General features: G+C 38.8%; 2 protein-coding genes across 2 annotated transcripts; one reads left to right on the plus strand and one right to left on the minus strand.

Annotated features, from left to right (window-relative positions):
* The first annotated feature begins 4,731 nt into the window (after positions 1-4,731).
* nucb2a (nucleobindin 2a) lies at positions 4,732-12,098 on the plus strand. Its single transcript, XM_034116300.1, has 13 exons — positions 4,732-4,923; positions 5,290-5,436; positions 6,326-6,433; positions 6,820-6,952; positions 7,094-7,197; positions 7,756-7,941; positions 8,148-8,238; positions 8,360-8,418; positions 8,490-8,582; positions 9,580-9,669; positions 9,801-9,971; positions 10,199-10,259; positions 10,343-12,098. The coding sequence occupies exons 1-13, from the start codon at positions 4,900-4,902 to the stop codon at positions 10,579-10,581; spliced, it is 1,506 nt and encodes a 501-aa protein (XP_033972191.1). The 5' UTR covers positions 4,732-4,899; the 3' UTR covers positions 10,582-12,098.
* Positions 12,099-12,568: 470 nt separating this feature from the next.
* Positions 12,569-20,252, minus strand: caprin1a (cell cycle associated protein 1a). The gene is given in 18 exon segments (XM_034116299.1): positions 12,569-13,197; positions 13,411-13,517; positions 13,640-13,703; positions 13,705-13,829; positions 14,113-14,272; positions 14,568-14,699; positions 15,053-15,114; positions 15,255-15,363; positions 15,492-15,653; positions 15,740-15,823; positions 15,957-16,012; positions 16,097-16,252; positions 16,509-16,591; positions 16,790-17,031; positions 17,468-17,554; positions 17,778-17,840; positions 18,417-18,551; positions 20,112-20,252. Coding segments are annotated over 17 exon segments (1,914 nt in total). The 5' UTR covers positions 20,112-20,252; the 3' UTR covers positions 12,569-13,110.
* Positions 20,253-22,130: the final 1,878 nt, after the last annotated feature.

Below are 22,130 nucleotides of genomic sequence, written 5' to 3' on the forward strand. Positions count from 1 at the left end.
GTGACTTTTATCACTGCAAGAAAGACACCTGTTACTGAGCGATAATAAAACAACTAAAATCCTTAATAATGCCCCATAAAGTACCAGGCGCTGAACAGCTGAAACCCCTCACTTAATAAAGAAGACCCGGCCGTCTCTACAAACTCCATAGGACCAGTGGTCAGGTAGGGTGTCCCGTCCAGGCGGTGCCGCCATGATCTCTCCTCTCCGGCTCGCCTAGTCCCCCCTCTCCCTCTCCGCACACTTTTCCTGGGAGCCCGGATACAACCACCACTAGGGCTGCATAGTTTTTTTTAAAGGGGAAGAATGCCAAACTCGACCATTTCTGCTTTATAAGTGACTTGAGCATAGGGCTCAATAGTTCCCACAAGTAGCAGTGAGGTAGATTCTGAAATAAAGGTCAGATCTCTACAAGAGATTTATAAAAAAATAAAAAATGGAATAAATGGAACCCACTGCATTGAAAAGTAGTGTAGCCTATTCCCCAGGGTGTAGTAGAAGTGCACTGGATTCGAGCTTGCATTACAACTGTGACATTTCAGCGCAATTTGGAGCACACATAAAGCATACTTTAAAGCAATCCTAAAAACTATGTCAAGAAAATGAAAGTCCTTTATGGGATACTTAAGAATTACAGGAATTCCCCTATTAAACCAAAATAGACCATTATGCCTACTTTTATCTTTATAATCTAAGTGTTACGATATGAGATGTAATTGTGTGAGGGAGATATATGACAAAATATGGATAAAACAATAAACCCATTATTCTAACTGAAATATTTGATCACGTACTTGTTATAGGAGACAGGTTTGAGCCATTTCTGAGGAGACAATTATATATATAATTTGAGAAATAAACATTGCAATTTACCCTCCTCTAATGTTATGTACCCTATATTTGCCCTTATGTTCATGGCAACTAGCAATGCATTAAGACAAGGTTGGGAAAAGGCACAAGCACACTTAAGACGTATGGAAAGAAACTCTAAGACAAATCTGTGTGAGTGAGGAAGGAGGAGGAGAGGGAGGGACTGGCACACATTTTTTAGTTATGCGTATTACCTTGAGAGAAAGATAATTTCAGTACAAGGCCTTTCTAAAATGGTGTGTGTGTGTGTGTGTGTGTGTGTGTGTGTGTGTGTGTGTGTGTGTGTGTGTGTGTGTGTGTGTGCGCGCACGTGCGTGCGTGCGTGCGTGCGTGTGGGTGTGTGTGTGTGTGTGGGGTGTGTGTGGGTGTCAGAGGGGAGCATGCCTGCATGGGTAAATTAATGTATGTCCATGCATTGGAGCTTTAGATGTAGTTTGTGAGCCTCACACATCACCTTCACTGCAGTCACACTTTGAGGACGGAGAGCTTCCTGACCATGACACATTACAATAATGCTTACACTGCATCAAACAGACCTGCCCAATTTACCAATGTACCCATAAATTCAACTTGGGCTATGTGAGGGCAAGCAATGTTCAAAGTCACAGCAATGTTGTCACAGGCGTTATTTTTGCTGAGCATCGAGCCCCAACAGAGAAGCAGCAATGATTCACTTTGTCATAAGTTCTCTATTATATAACTGCATTGTCATTAATGTGATATAACATTATGTGCTGAAACTGTGGAAGAGCAATACCTACACAAAGTGCTGAAATAACCCATCCTCCCCCCTTGTGTTTTCTGCTTAGTGTAGATTACAGTGAAATGTGCAGTCCCATTGTGAGAAGAAATATTACTATATGGGGTGCACACACATCAGTGAGCAGAGAGCATTTGTCAACATTATAAATATTTGATCTAGGATTCCCTTTGGGGGGTGCTTTGTTGAAGCATTCTCCAGTGGTTTAAGGCACTGCTCTTCAAAGATAGGGAGAGATAACACATTTCCTCTAAAAGAAACCATCATGATGCAGCTGCGGAACAGAAACCAATTCACTGTAAACCTTCTTGTTATCTGCGCATCAGAGGAGTCAAAGAACAAACTGATTTTTACTGCTTTAACGTGTTTCTAACCGTACATATGGGGTCTCTGTTTAAATTGGAAACATAATAAAAAATTAACTTTCAAGTAAATAAGATCTGCAGATGGGTAACAGATTGAATGGTAAAACTGAAGTGTAGAAACATAACAAAACCACATGTTTTAATACGAGACAAAGGGGGGAAATAAATCGCCTTCAAAATCACCACATCTAATCCCAATTGAAAACCATAGGGAGACATGTTTCACAGTGCCCTCAATCATCATCATTCAGTGCCAAGCAGCAATAAATCTGTTTCGGCAGATCATAGTGGCCTAACACTATACCAAGAGACCCGTTGTGTACATGTTGGTTTCACACGTGTACTATACTGTACTAAATATGTTTTGAATTGAAGGAAGACACATCCAATGTGCAAACCATAAAATGATTCACCATTCCACAATTGCAACAGATCTAGAGAGAGAAGATGTTGCATTTTGGGGATTCAGTGTTCTGCATTGTAACGTAAATGGGAGACCTGCAGAGATCTCCAACGAGCAGCAATAGTGTCCAGTATAATCAACAATGCCACCATATTATTGATAATGCTGTACTTACATTTGATATAATGTGGTGCACTTAACCAATTGTGTATTTCTCAACCGGTCAGCAAAATTAGGTATAGGGTTTCTGGAACATTAAACATACTGCAGTGTAATCATTCGGTATCCCCCCTCAATTGCTGTTATTTGACCTTGCCATGATTTATCATCATCCTCTCTACAACCCCCCCTCTTTATACATACTAATTCATACACAAATGCACACATAGTTGATGCGCAGTCCAGTGCAGCTCTGCAGCACGGTCTCTGCTGCTGCTGATTCCTGCCTCTCGGCTGCCAGAGGCTCACAATGCAGCAAGGTGACTCAATGTTATTGTCTTCTCCTTAGAGAGACTCCTCCCGCTGAATCACAGCTTACCAAAGGTGATGAGCAGAGAATGTAATAAAGGATCTCTTTGGGTTTTTTCTGATTTTCAGGTCTTGAGCACTGATAAGCTTAGGTCCTAATCTATCTGGCAGATGCCGAAATCAATAGCATGTATGAGAAATGCGTTTTCTCAAATTATCTCTTAATCTCTGCACAGAAAGGTAGCCTATATAAATGAGTGCACAGGTGACTCAAAGTGGCTGCATTATTAACTAGACACTGTGTGGGGTCATATTTTTCAGTCTCCTGTTCATTATGCGCTGAATTTAATAATTTAAGTGCTGATCTTCCCCAAATTGCTTTAGCTTTCTTCCACTTCTTATGATTTTAGACAATGATAAATTGCCACCCAGCTCAAACTAATACACTGACATCTACAGGGCATGGATATTATTTTTGAGTAATAAGCCAACAGCTCCAGATAAAACATTTATTCATTGTCTTGTTTGACCAGCCAAGGCTCATAAATTGTGTTTTAGGGGTTTTATTCTAGCACCCAAAGTTCCAGCAGAAAGCAAATGTTTTTGAATCTCCTGTGCAATATATTAAGGGCCTTTATCTAAGATGGTCCTAGTAGCTGTTGAAAGAAGAAAGAGGATAATCTAAAATAAAGATTTGAACACAGTTTAAAGGTTTTCTAATTGATGTTTGCAATAAAACTCTATAAATGTAACAACTTCTGCAGGTGCAGGAGCATACAGGGACAAGTTGGTTTTAATTGTCCACTCATTGTTTCCTGTGGCTCTCTTTTTTTTTTACTATAGTTCAAATGTCATGGACTTCCAGTTCTACATTACTGTGAACAGACAGCACAATAGCACCCTCTGTTGGATAGATGGGAGATTAACTTTGTGTTTGCATACAAGTATGTTTTTTTTATTTGGAATCAAATTGAATATACATACAATATAAACTCTAGTCTGCAAATAAATGTAATGCTGGGCTGATCAAATCCGCTCATTTTATCAAGTGCTTTACAACTTCACCAGTGTAATCTTTTGATTATGCACATGGATGCTAAATTGAGTTTCAAAGATGGAAAAACTGATTACAGATTACAACCAAGACGCAATACTAATGGATAACTGGGTCTTGGTATTTGTATATAATGCAACAAATAGAAAAATGTCGACATTTTTAAGATGACTTACAATTTATTTGAGTGATTTTAAAAAGCTTCAAGAAGCAATGGTTTCATCCGCCTGTGCAGACTGCAGAGTGCATCAAGAGGAGTGTAACCATATGTGAGTACAGCCATCACACTCCATGTAAGATCTCCACAGCGAGCAAGGCTGTGTGAGAGGTGCATCTTGACCTATGATCTTGACCCATTAATCACAGACTGCTGCTTAATGAGTTGATTAAAGATTTGTTTTTAAACAAATAAAACATGTGCAATTTGGAGATAATTGTAGGATGCTGGGTGTTTATTATACAGTGGTGTGGATTTACTACTTTCTTCTAAGAAAGGTGCTATAGAAATAATTAAATGTATTATTATTTTAACATTAGGTAGTTATCTGACTCTTTCCATTGCAGTGAAATATTAGAACATTTGATGTGTACTTGATTTGATACAGATGTATTCTACATATTATTGTGTATTACACTCGGATAAAGACTTGATACATCACTAAGTGTGATGATTTTTTTTGTATAAAACTGTGCACCGAGAAAGAGCTGAAAGATCATTCAGCATCACTGCATCATGTGAAAATTACTGACCTTCAATATATCAGATAGTTGTTAAAAGACCCGCCCACCTGCTCCGTCGTCATGTCGCCACGTAAAATTCAATGCAACGCAACTTGCTAGACCGATTTGACTGACAGCTAAACTGACCACTGCGGTTAATGCTACCAAGCACACAACCGAACATGCTACCTAGCTGACTAGCAGCTAGCTGCCGACACAACAACAGCTGAGAGGAAGCAACGCCAGGAAATCAGAGCAGATGAGATCCAGGATTCATAATAAGGTGAGTATACAAGTGACGCATATAAGTATATGGGTTCATAATTCAGGCATTGGTGTGATCAACAGTAACGTTGGCTGCGCTGCTCAGACTAACAGCATACATCTATAGTTTAGGTGATTGATTCTCATTAGCCAAAATATGTCAGTGGCAGTGCTAATGCTAACACCAGCAGCTTCCTCATGATCAGGATGTAAGTAGCTAGCCAATAATGTGCAAGTGCCTTCAATAAGTGAAATGAGGAAGCTGGCCTCAAAACGAACCTCGTTAACCCAGGGCCGTGTAGAATGTGTGTTTGCATACACTGTTTAATTTAAATAGTATTGTTTTATATATAAATGGTCTGACCTGAATTTTCCTCATTTCCAGATGTGTTTGAGCCGGGCCCTTCTTACCGGCTGGGTCTTGCTGCTGGTCCAGGTGCTGTGTTTAGAGGCAGTGCCCATCAGTATGGATAAAACAAAAGTCCACGTGCCAGAGAAAAGAGAACCAGAAGAGCTTCCAGCAGCTAGCGTGGTAAGAAGAATCAAGATTTATACACATCACGATGCACACCATCATTCCACTTATCCTGTGTCACAGACGTTGTTTGTATCCCTGAAATGGGTCTCCAATTGCACATTGTTAGCAATAGAATAGCAAACAATTGTTTTGTCTATTTCCACGCCCAACTTTTGATCTGGTGTTGATAATTGAATAAGTGCCCTCTACCCTAATGCTATACAATTATGTCACTGCTATCAGCTGCTTTATAGGCAGTAAACAAGAGAGAGAGCACTGGTAACAGCACTCGGAATAATTTAAAGAGTTATGGCCTTATGTCTTGTTGCACTCACATTATATTACCTCAGTCAGATACTCCATTCAAAACTCATAATTACACAATTTAATTTCATCAGCAGTACAAAAGCTCCAGATGTTGTAGCTTCATGAGCGCACAGATTGGAGTCTCTAATTTCTGCCTTTGGATACATTGATAAATATTTATATATTCACTTAAAAGAGCTTAAACAAATACCATGTAGAGTCTGTCTGAGGTGAGAATGCATACAACATCACAAATGCAACCTTTTAGTGAGGAATAAGTAAGTGGTCTAGAACCACCGAACAGCTGCAATGTATGGCAATTTGCTGAAGGCCGTTATACAGTTTATAGAGATTTATATGTAATAACCTGTCATCTCTACATAAAACATCTGGACAGAGGATCTGTTATGATGTTAAGCAGACACATATTCCCTGAATGAAAATATTCTGTCACTCACTTACACAGTCTTCAGTATAACAGATCTCTCAAATATGTGCTAATAATAAACTAACGGTGATTATCATTGTAGTATTGCTTAGTCTGTTATCTGTGATATATGACATTTTTTGGTGACATTTGATTTGTTACATTTGATAGGACACTGGACTCCACTATGACCGCTACCTCAGGGAAGTCATCGATTTTCTAGAGAAAGATCAGCATTTCAGGGAAAAGCTCCACAACACAGACATGGAAGACATCAAGGTATCCCGCCATTCTTTTGTTTAGTCTTTTCAGCATGGCTTGTGTAAACTACTGTTAAATCCTTACTCTGACTTTGAAATAATGGGCTTTCACTTGTCAAACAAATGGGGATCTTCTTTTTAGATACACTGCCAAATTACCAATAACTTTTCTTCAGTTTTTTTTTACAACTTTGGCACCATTCTTTATGTTCAAAATCAAGTGAAATGTATATCGCTCAATATCAGAAGTTTGTCAAAAAAACATTGAATTGGGAAAATGCAATATTACAAAATAACATAACCATTTTATTGAAATATTTGATAAATCTATTTATTATATGTACTACTACAACCCCAAGATGTAACCATCTCCAGCTAACACAAATTAATTCATGTATAATACAGCAAGGTAAACTGGCCAAAGAGCTGGACTTTGTCAGCCATCACGTCAGAACCAAACTGGATGAATTGAAGAGGCAGGAGGTGAACCGACTCCGAACTCTGATTAAGGCAAAGCAAGACCTTGAAGGAGGGAACGGTATGTTGTGCAACACAATGTATATTTTACTTTTATTTAAATGCTACAGCTTTAATATGACATTACATGTAAATAAAAAGAAAATTCTATGATGTAACTATCGTTGTTTTTAATTTCTGTCATTGATTACACCCTGAATAGACATAGCAGTGGACCACCAGGCTCTGCTGAAACAGTTTGAGTACCTGAACCACAACAACCCTCATACGTTTGAAGTGGATGACCTGGATCGGCTCATCAAATCGGTAAATCTGATGCTACTTTATGCCATAAAATCTTGGAATAGGGATATGTAAACACATACCGCTTATAATAACTGCCAATGACTTTAGTAAAGTAATTTGTCGAGTTTAGCGAACAGCACTGTCTTTATGGATCCTTACGTAAGCTCTGCAGCTATTGTCTCGTGAACTGTTCTTCATATTAGCATTAATGGTCAGGAAACTTTTTTTTAAGAAAGTAGAAAAGTTTATGCCAATTCCAAGACAATTCCATTTGTCATTTGGGAATGAACAGCACCTTGAAGACAAGGGGCTGTTCATTCCCAAATGACACTGAAAAGAAAACTGATCCAATGAATGAATGGATCCTGAGAGGAATAGAATGATTCAGATATATCATTAAACAGCACTATATACTGAAGGCATGCCGCTTCAAATATAAATAAGGTTAGTTGAGTTTCTAGGTGGGCTAAAAAAAAGAAAAATGGATTCCCTAAAAACTGTTAATCAGGACATTGCATGCTATTTACTTCATTTAAATAAAGCATTATTTCAAACCCAATTTTCCTCTTATGTATCAAGGCAACAAATGATCTGGAGAACTTTGACAAAGACAGACACGAGGAGTTCAAGCAGTATGAAATGACGAAAGACCACGACAGACGGGAACACCTGAAGACACTGGATGATGACGAGAGAAAGAAAGAGGAGGAGCACTATGACGAGCTGAGGAAAAAGCACGCCGACCACCCTAAAGTCAACCACCCGGTGAGTCTGTCTCAGGTGCACACACACGCGACAACACACCATTTTTTGTTTCAGCCAATTAAGGGAATCTCTTTCTTTGTACTATTTTATGTTGTTTCTGAAACTACATGTTTTTTCAGTCCTACCATGTGAGCTATCTACTAAATGTTTAAATGTGTCTTTATTTTTCCATCTGTCATTGAAATGGATGTTTCTATGTTGTGCAGGGTAGTCAGAATCAACTGAAAGAGGTGTGGGAGGAAGCTGATGGCCTGGACCCTGAAGACTTTGACCCTAAGACCTTTTTCAACCTGCATGGTAAGACCTTAACCAAACTGCAACTTGTAAAGAATGAAGGGATGATGTCCATTACTCTCCATCACATGTATTGTATAATAATATTAATCATTTATTTTTTCTCAATGTTGTTATAATGCAGATAGCAATGGAGATGGCTATTTTGATGAGCAGGAGCTGGAGGCCCTGTTTACTAAAGAGGTAAAGGCCTCTAAATATATGCTATGTTTCAATCAATGGACTTTTCACTTACTGTTGGTCTCTTATTTTAGCTGGAAAAAATCTATGACCCCACCAACGAAGAGGATGATATGGTGGAGATGGAGGAAGAGAGGCTACGTATGAGAGAGCATGTTATGAATGAGGTACAGTAAGTCGCACCCAGTACATATATACATATTAAACAATTGTTTAATGCATGCGTCAGTCAAGGATTTTCTTCAAACGTGGCAGAAAAGTCCCAGCAGATTCAAGGATGAACTGATTCGATGTTGTGGGTCAAAGGGTCAACCATGTGACCTCACATCAGTACCATCTTTGTGAATGCAATCTTTCGGGAAAGCATTACTCAAGGATGAACTGATAAGAGTTTGGTGGTCAAGGGTTTAAAACACGATATCTCAGGACTGCTTGGAGAATTATTGTTCAAATGTTGTGTTGGCCATAACTTAAAGGTAGGGTAGGTAAGTTTGAGAAACCGGCTCGAGATCGCTAGAATTTGAAAATACACAACCGGAGAAAATCTGCCACTTCCTTATAGAGCCCCTCCTCCAACACACACGAACGCGCACATGACCAATGAGGGCACGAGATAAGTTTGTGCACAGATGGAAGGCCGGCTAACATGATTGGTCGTGCTTTTTACAGTATTACATGATGAACATTTTTTATGGATTTTTTTTTGTCAAAGCACTTAAGATATTCATTGCTATCGGGATGTTAAGAGCATTCCATGGAATATAACAAAAAGTGTATCTCGAGCAGGTTTCTCAAACTTACCTACCCTACCTTTAAACATGTATTTGCTAATTATGACAATATTACACAAATGTCCTATACAATGAAACTGAAAGTTATCCTGAAACTAATAATGTCCAAACCACTTCTGTAGTAGTTACTGCAACAGTAGATGTCTCAAAGATAATATTTTACTATAAAGACACAGACTCATAGGGCAAAAACAATACAAGCGCTGCAGCTGGTAATAATAGTGATGTCACTTTGGATAGAAATAATGAAAACTGTACTGGTTGCAAAAGGCATGCAACTGCTAGGCTGTAATTTTAATTGTAATATATCCTTGTCTGTCAATAAATTAAAGCATATGTGATTCATGTTTGCTCCTGTCTTGCTTATACATAGGTGGATTCTAACAACGACAGGCTGGTCTCTTTAGATGAGTTCCTGGTTGCTACTAAGAAGAAAGAGTTCTTGGAGCCAGACAGCTGGGAGGTGAGACACAGTATATTTATCATGTCGACATTATTTAAGAGTAATGTAATCTTAAAGCCATTTTGTTAATAGATGTAGGATAGGACTGTAGGAGTAGTGATTGATTGTCACGTCCACTCCGTGCTCCTCAGACTCTGGAGCAGAACCAGGCCTACACAGACGAGGAGATGCGGGAGTTTGAGGATCACCTGGTTCAGCAGGAACAGGACCTCAGCGAAAAGTCTTTCGACCTCCAGAAACAAAGAGACGAGCTGGAGAAGCAGCAGGAGCAGCTGAATGCACAGAAAATAGAGCTGCAACAGGTAAGGAGTGCTACACTGTTATATTAATGGCTAGGTTTGCTACAATATATTTGTTTAACAGTGAATGTGTCCAAATCTGATGCTATAAATATATGCAAAATCTGGTTTCAATATCAGTGTGTCCTTTAGCTATGGTTGTTTTTTATTTATGCTATTACGTTTCTGTGACTATCTACAGCACTGCTTGCACTCACCAAATATAATAAAACAATACCATTTTGTTACAGGCTGTGGAGCATATGGAACGGTTAAAATCACAAAAAATAGAACCCCCTCCCGAGGTTCACGGTGAGTTTAAACTGCACAATATTAACTTTGATCGTTGTTTGATTTTACTGTCTGACATCTGTATACCTTGTTTCTTTTTACAGTTGAGGGAAATGCTATCCCAGAGGTGCACGAAGTTGACAACCAGTTGCATCATGAACAAGAGGCCCAACAGCCCGAGCATCATTTTGAACCCCAAGACCCTCAAAATACACTTCCGGAACACCATGAACAACAACAACAACACCATCAGAACCTGGCCCAGCAAGGCCTCCCCCAGGCGCGCCAGGATCTGCCCCCAGGCCACCAGGAGGCTGCACAAGGCCTACATAATGTGCCATAACAATGCTGTCAGAACTTGAACCACCACTATCAGACTATTTGAAGCACCTCCACTCCAGCGTGCAGAGGAGCAGTTCCTCCCGAGTATTAGGCCTCTTTAACCAGCATGACTCTTAGGTTTGGAGGAAACTTGAGATGAAGGAGAGCAGCACGAGGAGAGCTGAATAATACCGGTGTTTGATAATTGTAATCCTTCGATTAGAAAACGGATTTACAAATGATAAAATGATCAACCAAGGCTGTGCATCCTAAAATGTGCATATTTACATTTTCAAGGAGTGTTTGATTACATTAGAAATGTTTGGTAATACAATTTTACAAAAACATCATTCTGGTGAGCTTTCTTTACCTGCTGTTTGCTTTTCAAGATACAGAACCTCTGACAATGCCATGCTTCCTTCTCTACAAGCTGAGAGGTTTCAGATAACCTGTTGGATATGGGCAGTGAAGCTGTTGAAGGGAATGAGATGTAAAAAGTCATTTAAATGTACTATCGAAATACCCCAAAACATCTCTAAAAAGAGATTAGTTTACATGTGTGTCTTGTGGTGAAACGTATACCACTGTACTCAAATATAGAAATGGACTGCAATAGACATTTTGATAAGACTTTCTATGCTGGCATTAAGAGCAAAAATAATGCCTTTCCCGCCATTATCTATTGCTTCTACTGTCACCAAACTTTCCTCATGAAACTAGGCTGATACCAATACTTTTGCTACTTTCTTAATGTCGATTCTGGTTAGCTGTTTACCCAACTGACTTTGGTGTCGAAATCAGACATTTTTTATTTTTTAATAAGCATAGGTAAGGAACATCTCACATTCAACAAATATTACATTTATCATTTGTTTTAATAAAGCCCTTTGGCTGGTAAAGTTTTATACTTTTACTCCAGTGTGTATTATCACAATTTTTAGGATCCACATTTTCTTCAACCAACTGCTGGATTCATTTACATTTTTGCTGTAAATTGAAAGATAAAAAAAAAGCGGTTCTGGCTCTGAGTCGGTCATCGCTGAGTCTGATCTTACCACTGTTTTTTTGTCTAGTAATTTCGGTTAAAATGGTATCATGGAAACTTCTGAATTAGTTTTTAGCTCACAACATAGTGTTTGGCACTACATGTTTATTACTTTGTGTTTCACAAACTTGGCACTTGTCATATTTCTCTCACAAATAACAAGTTTGTACTTGGTGCGTTATCAAGGTTGCTTTGTACATGTAGTGTTGTGGTTTATTTTTGCTGGAAGAATGGCCATGGCAACAAGTGTTGACTTATTGCCACTTTTTCTGAAGACTTTATTTGTATCCAGTGAGAAAACAGGTCCGGTGCTACTTCATCCACAATCTAGATATGTGATACAACTTTTACTCTTTGTGCGGTGTCATTTGTTTTCTGTGTGCCAAGCCTTCCTTTGAGACATTACTGCATCATTTTTTGCACAAGATGGACAGACTGTTTTTGTTTAATACTTTACATCTCAAATCTAGATAATAAACGATTATGACCTTTCAGTTTGTGAACAGATGAATCACTCAATGAAACTCCAGCAGTACAACTTTAAACAGTTCAGTATGGATAATCTGCACATACACTATTTAAGATGTAAGGCAATGTCACCGTTAAAATGAATAGCAAAGTGTGCTTACCAAGTATTTACCTATCTATTCTATCCATCTTAAACTGCATTTGATCCTTTATACACATGCCGGCTTCAATTGCCGGTTTACATACAGTAAAAGCTGAATAATTAAGTGAACAGGCTGAGCTCAACACAGGCGCAGTAATTATTCACTTAGTTAAATTGTTCTAGGATTTATGAAATTAAAAGTAATAAAATCTGCTTCAGATATACACATGGTAGCTTTAATTACCCGATTACTCTGGGAGAAGACTGTCTAGTGGTACTGGAGTTAGTGATGGTCTTGCCAAAACACCTTTATTACCAGCACAAGTGAACTGAAAAACACCACATCAGACAGAATAAAAATAAACAAATTTATAACAGCAAAGCAGTTCACTTCCACAGAAGGTAATATAACACAACTTTATTGAAACAGTCTCAACCAAATCAGCGTACAAAGAGGTGACGGGGGTTAAAAAAAAAAGCTTAATGAGATTTATGAGATCGAGGAGGAAAAGTGGCTGACAGCACAGGGCAAAGAAAATCATTGTCATGGAATCAGATCGACAGTGGCTGGGTATTTTTTGCATTTATTTTGTACAAAAAATAAATTAATGAAATCTTTCAAGTTTACAGGAATATCTATTTGTTGTTTTATATCACACAGACTCGCTGATAATCCTACATGTGGTGAAGTTCAGCATTTTGTGTTAGAACATAGAGAGGGTCTAGACTGACCTAAGCAGGCTGACCTAAGCAGGCTGACTGATAAGTAGGCCAAGAGTTAAAAAAAATAAGATTACCAATGAGAAACAAAACATTGTTATAAAAGTGAACTGGGGCGAACACATTCAAAATCCTGAATGTTAAACGTGGCGCAACTTGACGGTCCTCAGGATCCTTTAGGATCTCAATGCTGTAGCATTTCCTCTAGACAAGCCTCGGGGTCCTTGGGCTGCTCCCCGCTTGTAGTTTTGCTGATATCCCTCCTTAAAGAAACAAAAATGGATATACAAAACTATTTTTAAGACAATGATGGTATTTTGTTGTCATTTATTGAATGAAAATTGTTTGGCAAAAATACTACTGGGCAAAATGCTACCACTATCCCCGCACAAGAGCCTTTTCGTTTGAAAACTAAATTAATAACAGATATAATAGGTTTTGGGACACAAACTTTAACTTAAGAAAGGGCTTCTTACCCGTTGGTAGGTGTTATTGGAATAGTCCCGAGGCGCGTTAAATTGGGTTTGACTGTAACCGGTGCTGGGAGCATTTGAGAAAGGAGCGCGATATCCGTCATATCCCCCTGAAGACAAAACACAGCATTTACATTTGGACTTGTGGAACCTCAAAATGTTTTGACATGAGAAGGAATCCTAAGGAAACATGACTGTTGTATCTCTGTGAAACATAGTATGAAGCCTTTACCTCTAAATCCATTGGAAGATCCTCGGTATCCGTTGATCATACCACGGCCATTCCTGGGCCCCCCCCCTGGGCACACCCCTGCTGTTATAAAAGGACTGTCCCGACTGTCCAAATCCTGCGCCTGGAGCGGACTCTTCATGACCTCCGGCTGAGGGCATGACCTGTTCTTGTGGCTGGAAGCCACCAACAACTAGACAGAAGAAAATAAAATATTTAACATTTCTATGACGCAATGGCGGGGGGTTAGTTATGCATTTTAAAATCACTTTCTGCATTCTGAAAGATCTACAATCATGCCGATCAAACCATGAAGGGATTTTTGTCTTGCAGCACCGACCCCCCCTGTTCTAACAGACATTATTTTTTATCTTATGGTTTACATGCTCAAAAGAAACACAACCTCAAAGTGAGTGATCATTTTCCCTCTGATTGTATAGATGACAGTAAATAATGTGCGTGTGATGATGCCTCACCTGACTGTAATGTCTCCTGTGGGATGTCCGGCTGCACCACAGCACTCTCTGACTGAACGCTGAAGCCCTGCCCATAGCCCCCAGGGAACTGACCGGGCTGCTTCAGAGGCTCTGCTTGGCCTTCAGTAGCCGGAGGAATGGGTGCATTCAGATTAAATACCTGAGGATGGAAAGAAAGGGTTCCTGTATCAAAATTGCAATTTTCATAAAACACCTGAAGGTCAAACGTTTTTTTTTAGGTTTGGGAAATTAGGGGACGTGTTGAAATGTCACCTATTTAGATGGTGCACAAATAGTTTGTTGTTAAATCGCTGCTACAAAAAAGCCATTCACTGGCTGTACATCGATTTTGTAGAAACAAGTATGGAACCTGACAGTTTCAAACAGAATGTATTGAATAAGTCCTAACATGTTCATGGTCAGATCGTTTACTTATACCCAGATAGAAAGCGTACCGCTTGCACTGACTGGAAGGGAGCGGCGTTGACATTGATGCCTCCAGTGTGGGTGGGTTTGGAGACAGGTGGGAAAGCAGAGGACAGGGAACATGGGGAGGGGGACTGTTCAGATGACACACAGATCGAGGCCTGGGGAGGGGTCAAGGAGGGGATTCAGAAGGCAAGGAAACAAGGATTTCAGAGATCAGTGGGAAAGACGGGATGTGTGATTTATTTTTTACCTTAAAAGCTCCCTTCTATCTTTTTATTATATTCAAATGATTCCAATATCTACCTGTTATAAACTAAATCATGACACGTCGGTGAGCATTACATTAACTCCTTTTAGTAGCGCTTTTAAAAATACAGCCTGCATATTACAAAAAACAACCCATACCATACTACTACTCTTATAATTTTTTGAACTTTTTATTTTTTCACCCTACTACTCTTTTAGGCAAACGGATAAACAAGCGCCTCCCTCTTGCACCCACTCTACTCACTTGTGAGGTTTCCTGCGGTCCAGACACTGCACTTGTTTGAGGAAGTCTGGACTCTGAGTGGGCTGTTTGGAAGAAAATAAAAGAGGCACATTAGGGAAAAAATGTTACCAACATTATGCATTTAGTATTAATATATCCACATCACAGAACACCACGAGGACACTACTGTAAAATCTGCACAGGTAAATGAAGTGACACTCACCAGGAGGGCAGCCCATCTGCTGCATGTCAACAGTCTGCGCAGGCTTCATCGGCTGCGCAGCCACAATGGCTGGGTCCAGTGCCTGGCCGTCAAACTCCAAAATGGACTCCTAGGAAAACCAAAAAGAGTAAATGCACTGTTGGGTCATGGATCAGATATAAGGGTAGTGCAGAAGAAGACTACAACAAAAAAACGTCCAGGCAAGACAACACATTATATGATGCTGGAAATGTTTACCTGCATGAAGTTGTACGTTCCTTGCAGTTGGGCCATGAGGTCCTGCACTACCTGCTTCCTGACCACGGGGTCAGCAGCTGGGGGGGGACTGCCATGGTCCTCAGCATCGGTTGGTTCTGCAGCCAGCTGGGGAGGGGGCTGGTGCTGGAGGGAATTCACCATCTATTCAACGAAAAGACACATTGGAGTACACAGTGCGTATGCATATTTGCATTAAGAACTATGGTGAGGCAGTAGTGTTTTATTACCTGGGCCTCCTCCGCCCACTTCTCCACTTGGTCATCGTCTGTACTACTGTACGTAGTTTCTGGAATGAACTGTCTGTTGACAAACTATAACACAAGAAAATGCAAACAATTAAGTACATTTAAAATACATGTAAAATGCAGTACAACAAAACTTTGCATAGTTGTGTTTTGGGGGATTTGTTATGCTTTAGTTATGCAACACATATCGAAATCTCACCTCTGTAGTTTCCACTGGAATTATCTCAGTGTATTTTTCGGTAGCCAATTCTGCTTCTATAGAAAAAAAAATGTCAGGACAGTTTGAATATAATAAAAATATAACACTGCTAATGTTTAAGCTTGTATGCTGTTAGTTACCAGGTTCGGATGGCTGCTTCACAGCATTAGAGTCCTCCACTACAGTCTGCTCCTCTTGCTCCTCTTCCTCTTCGCACCTCCCATTCTGATGAGGTTGTGCTCTGTCAAAATAACCACTCAGCAGCACTTTGTCCAGAGTGTCCTTCAGTGACTTGTCTGGAACAAACAACAGTAAAAGCAAAAATACTAAATAACAGCTAGACATATATCACATCATTGTCTCTTTTATTCGTTGTCTCTATTTTGACCAGAGACTCAAACCAAGTTTGCATATTGTAAAACACATTATAGTTTGAATAACATCCTTAAAAATATATATTTGTCTTTAATTCCTTGATTCCTGGAAACCAGTTGTTCAAGACAGGAAAAAATGGATGCTGGTCCAGGTATCAAGAGCCATTAAAATACTTACATGTGGTCCCTGCCACAGCCTTGTCTCGGCCATCAAGCAGTTCAAACAAGTGTACTGAGGCCTCTTCATATTGTTCAGTCAACCTGCAAGGTACACGACAATAGATATACATTGTTAGTATGCTATTGGCACTGTATGAAAATATATACCCACTGAGCAGGTAAAAAAGCAGCTATTCAGATATTATAACTATAATTAAGACCATATTTTAAGCAGTTTAAATGATACTACAAGGATTGCATATAACTTATGCTAACTTAAATATTAGCAGCCCTTCATACCTGATGTCATAGTTCCTATCAGGTCCCACCAGTTTGTAAAACTCATCGAGGGATGTGAGGTCAGCGTCCGAGAGCAAAGGGGAGCCGCTGGCATCGGGCCGTTTGAGGTCCTGCCTGACGCTCTCATCCCCCAACTGGTCCAGTAAGAACTGAAGCTCCAGAACGGTCTTCAGCCGCTGCTGTTCCATCTGCTCCCGCTGCAGCTGCTCCCGCCTGGCTGTCTTCTTCACTGCCTTCTGAATCTAAAAACACACATACATTTGGGTTCAGTGGTTTTCCCAAAAAGAAAAACTGTACATTCTTGGCCATGTAGAATCTGAAATAAACTTAGTCTAAGAAGTACTGCTTCTTAGACAATGACAACCTCCAATATAACAAGCTTAATTAAGGCCTTATTTATTTGAGGAACTCTAGTCATGTTGCGTTATTATGATAAGCAGCCTCGAGTCTTTTCCCTGGAGTAAAGTATCAGTTTCAACAGGATGTTGTGAATGTGATATTAAAAGCATGATCTGAAAAAATAATTTGCTTTTAAAAAAGGGACTAAGGAGAGGGACAGGGTCTACTACGTTTGTAAGCAGTAACAGTTCAATAACACACAGATTTAACTTTTAAAATTGAAAATAATAATAACAACAAATCAGCAAGTTATAAGAGCAATGTCAACTCATTACTCACGTCTTGTCCCAGTGCAATGAAGTTTTTCTGCAACTCTCGAGCAAATTCCAGGTTGTGGGCGATCTCTTGGTACTTCGCCAAGGCCTCCTTCAGATACATCATTCAAAGAAAATACAGATTTGGGAATCATTAAAAAAATCATTCTCAGGATACAGTAACTTGTAAAGATGCACCATTTTCCAGTCTGTTTTCATTTGACAACATGTATCCTTTTATAATCTTTTATTTTTTCAAGGTTTGTTGTTTTTCATTGGATTTGCAAACTGCAATTGAACAAAGCTGTATGCAAACTGTCATGGCCTTAGCTTACCAGCTGATCCTGATTCAGTTGTTCTCCCTTACTCTTCCTTGCTTGAACGTCATCCAGTTTAGACTGTAGGAATATTGAGAAAAATACAAAATGTTAAAAGAGACAGATGAAAAAAATCCATATGCATAACAGAAATTGATATCTCGCACAGTTGAATGAGAGAACCGTAATTATTATTTGTTATATAATCAGAATAGACATGGTTTCTTATACACAAGTTATGGCAGAAAGAACCAGAAGAGGTACGATTATAAGCAAGAACGCTGACAGATAATTGGCTGCTGCTGTCTGCAGAAAAAAAGCTAACTCTGAATTATGAAAATGTAAAAAAGTATTTAGTAGAATGTTAAGCTGAAATTAAATACATTTTCTGACTCAGCTTAGATTCATGGCTCAAGTTGCTGTTATTAATGGATTGCATTCAAAATGAACTACAAGAATCCACTGACATATCTACTCCAACCTTTTTTAACTTAAAGTAAACATCATCATCTGTGTTCTCCAAATAAGCAAGAGATAATCATTTCTGCCTGAAGATGTCAACTGCAACACATTCACAAAAAAACACATCTCACATTCTGCTTTGAATTCAACAAGAAAAAATAATGTGATGACTCATTTCTAATGAAGTAGATCTACCTTTTTCTTTTCCATATTGCGAACCTTCTTGTCAATCACAGCAAGAATCTGTTTCATGGCTTCATTATTACTTCCATTTCCCAGGTCTGGAGAGGCAGACTGGACAGCATTGTTGCCAACCATCGCTGAAGGCATCTATTGAGAGAAAAACATGCATTCAAATATTTTACATTTTCAGTCCAGATCACAGGCAGAGACTTCAGTCATTTAGAAGTGTATTTTTAAGTGCATACGTCATGGACTGCCCCATTCTTTGTCACCAAAGACAATAGCGCCTGCACAAGTGTTTAGGAAACTAGGGGGGAGAAAACTATAGTTTTACAAAAGCATGTCTGACTCTGCAATTTCTTAAGAAGATGGGATAGCTAGGGGATTTTGAGTAGCTTTTAATGAACAAAAGCCAAGTATTTTATACTGGAATGTTATCAGTTATTTCTAATTTGTAATCTGTTTTTTGCACTGATACAAGGTAGCAATAAGATCATCTGATTTTCAGATCAACACATTTCTATGCATGTCTTTATGTGTGTTGGGAGAAGCTAAGATAATATTGACTCACAAAGCCTTCTCTGTCAATACTCAGAAACATGTGCCTTGTACGGCTTACATTTACTTTTTGGAAAACATGATCACTAAAACTGCATTACAGGGGTATTCAGGTTAACTGCCACCTTTTACTGGTGCTCAAAGAAGCTGTATAGTGAATTGTAGCTGTTGGATTTACTCCAGGTGTAACAAAAGTCTTATTTAAGTGTTGATTATATTTCACATCATAATCCTAAATCTGCACACTAACCAAAGGTTAAAGGTCAAATGGATGTAGTGGAGTAAAAGTCTACGATTTAGCTCTACATTTGCAGTGGGGTAAAAGTAGAAGGTAGCTAAAAATGGAAATACTCAAGAAAAAGTACTAGCATCTCAAATGTGTTCTATGGTTATCATCAGCACAGTGACGCCTGACTAAACCCCACAGCACTGGGCCAGGAGAAGTGATACTGATCTGATCCAGCAATTCACCCCGTCTTTGGTTTGGGTTAAGGAACGAATAAAACCGAATATACCCCCAAGGCATCACTTTACTAGTTAAGTAGTTATATGGTTAGTTGGAAATAGATAGTTATTTGAAAATACGCTGAACTGAATGAGTAGTTAGACAGAGGAGGTTAGCAGAAATTAAAATGTCGGCCTTCTATTCAAAGTTAAAAACCACAGCTCCCTTGGAAACACCGGCTATCGTTATAAACATATGCTATCAATACGTAACCAACACCAAGTCATGCAATGTTAGTTAACGTTGAAAACGTTGGCCTCGTAGTCAATCTAGCATTTCACTGGTGTAAGATGAAGTTTAGCTAGCTACCGTTACATCAAATGTAACAAGCAAACACTGGTCCTAATCTCCTTGTCCCATTGTTAGCCGAGAAGCTAGCTGCAGCCGTTAAAAGGGCATTAGCTACTAGCGGCTAATACCCCGAGGTAACAATGTTTCAGTTAAATCATAAAAAAAGTTATTGTAGTTTCGAACAAAAATAAATGCCGTCGAAATAACGTTTAAAACAGTGAAGAACAAAGAGCATTTCGAGACGCTGCGACAACTCGTTTTCTGCAACCGCCTCGACTAAAGACGATTTATTTAAAAAAAACAAAATGTAAAGGTTAAACAGCAATTTGTTGATGATGACATGAATCCCATACCTTTATACTCTTTGTCTTCAAAGAGATTTCCTGTGTCGGATTTAGCGTTAAATGTGTGCAAGCAGTCTTTCACTTTCAGTGGTATTTTTCTAGAAGGATGCTCAGGCTCACGCTAGCCAATGGCTGACTAACTGCTGTTGAGCTAACGGTAGCAGCTACAAGGACCCCTGAGCTAACCTTGAAATTGCCTGACGGTAAATTATAAATTGATTTGAATTTAATTCCTGTATTGTCATTGTACAGGTACAACGAAATAAAAAAAACAATCCTGTCAGTGCATATCTACATATCAACAAGCAATACAATGATAAGATAAGATACATTGGATTCATCACAATTTGGGACATGCTTTCGTCACAGCAGCATGTACACAAGTCATGCACATGAATAAGACGTTTTTAAAAAATACAAAAGTAATACAGTAAAATAATAAAAAACAAGAAATACAACAAAGATATACATATCAGCAGTAGAATATAAACCCAAAACAGTGAATATAAACATATCAATGATGAAGTATATCTATAGTGTATACATTTCGAATACACTATATCAATATACAAATATACAGAATTGAAGGCAGTATTATGATAGATATATAAATAGATATAAAGGAGTTATCACCCTCCTGTTGGAGTCAGACCTGATGGTGCTGCACTTGATACATTATATTAATTATCCATAAGGTTCCAAGTGTAACTCCTTCTTTTACAGGAAGAATTCAACCTTATTGATTCACTTTAGTTTGTTTGGGAGAGGGGGCAGTGCTCAAAATGCAACTTTTCAAAATTAAATGTAAGGATGAGATCAATTTATGTAGGTGCAGGACTGGATGTTTGGACTGATATAGAAAGTGATAGCAATGTATGAACAGAAGAGGGCGCAGGTTTACCATATACTGGAAGTGTATCACACAAAACACTCTGAAAAACCATCTCTTAACCCAGTCATGAAGCTGCTGTCTCAGATCGTCCTCTGATGTGTGTTCACCATAGTGTAGCTGAAATTAAATTGTTTTCTCTCTGTCTTTTCTGTACATTTTCAGCTGGAATTAGCAATCTTGATTTGATTTACACAGTGTTATTACCTGAAGAAAAAATGAAAGGATACCAAGTTACAACAATTCAAAGGCTTTTTTGTCTTGTGCACAATAGGAACAGCGTTGGTTTGGCAATACAAATCTTAAGTCAAAGGCTACTCCAAATTGATATTGAAAATGAATATAGTATTGCAACAGTACTGAATAGAGAAAACGGTACATCCAATGTTGTAAGTTGCACCACATAAATATACCAAGTCAAAACCCAATCACTTAGTAACAGTATTTGTGCTGGTTCAATACTCATCTTAAAAAAACTGCCAGTTAAATGAAAACCTGAAGATTAAAAAATGTTGGAAAGCAGCAGAGATTCTCTTATAATTACTTTCTTGTAATCAAACAGCTCCTATCTTCATTTTATTGTGGCTGTGTAATAAACTATTCAGCAACTCGACTTTCAAAATGTAAACTTTTTTTAAATGGTTAAAGATTAGCTCTCACACTTTCCATCATATGGTAAAATAACAGCGTTTCAAACCTTCAGTGTTTCAGACCTTTTTAATAAACATTCACAGTAAACTTTCACACCTCCTTGATTCCTGTGTCTGGCCCTCTGGCCGATGACGGATATGCCTATAACAAGTGAGGTGGGGATGTATGGATATCTAGCCCTTCTCTCTGATGTGGGCAGCTGAGTAATGGCCGTACATCCTTCAGTGCTCTTCTCCTGCAGCACATCTGACTGGATTAAATATGTGCAGAGGATTTATTGGCTGAAAAACCACAAGAGCCCCACAAACACTTCGGCCCCAGACCACTTGTAGTGCAGCAGGCAAGCACAGGAATTAATCTGCAACCTCTCTGGCTTCCCCTTTCTCCATGTCTTCCCTCTTTTTTTAAAGTATGCATCTTTACATGGTTTCTGTGACTTTTTTTAAATATATTTTTTATTTATCTTATTATGCCATTATCCTAACATG

This window comes from Trematomus bernacchii, unplaced genomic scaffold (assembly GCF_902827165.1).
Source record: "Trematomus bernacchii unplaced genomic scaffold, fTreBer1.1, whole genome shotgun sequence".
Taxonomy (NCBI): Eukaryota; Metazoa; Chordata; class Actinopteri; order Perciformes; family Nototheniidae; genus Trematomus; species Trematomus bernacchii.

Bases quoted from the DNA above. Each gene is read 5' to 3' on its own strand.
- nucb2a (XM_034116300.1), top strand. From the start codon at position 4,900: ATGAGATCCAGGATTCATAATAAG. The intron at 7,942-8,147 runs GTGAGTCTGTCT...TATGTTGTGCAG, and splicing joins ACCCTAAAGTCAACCACCCG to GGTAGTCAGAATCAACTGAA. The intron at 9,972-10,198 runs GTAAGGAGTGCT...ATTTTGTTACAG, and splicing joins AGAAAATAGAGCTGCAACAG to GCTGTGGAGCATATGGAACG.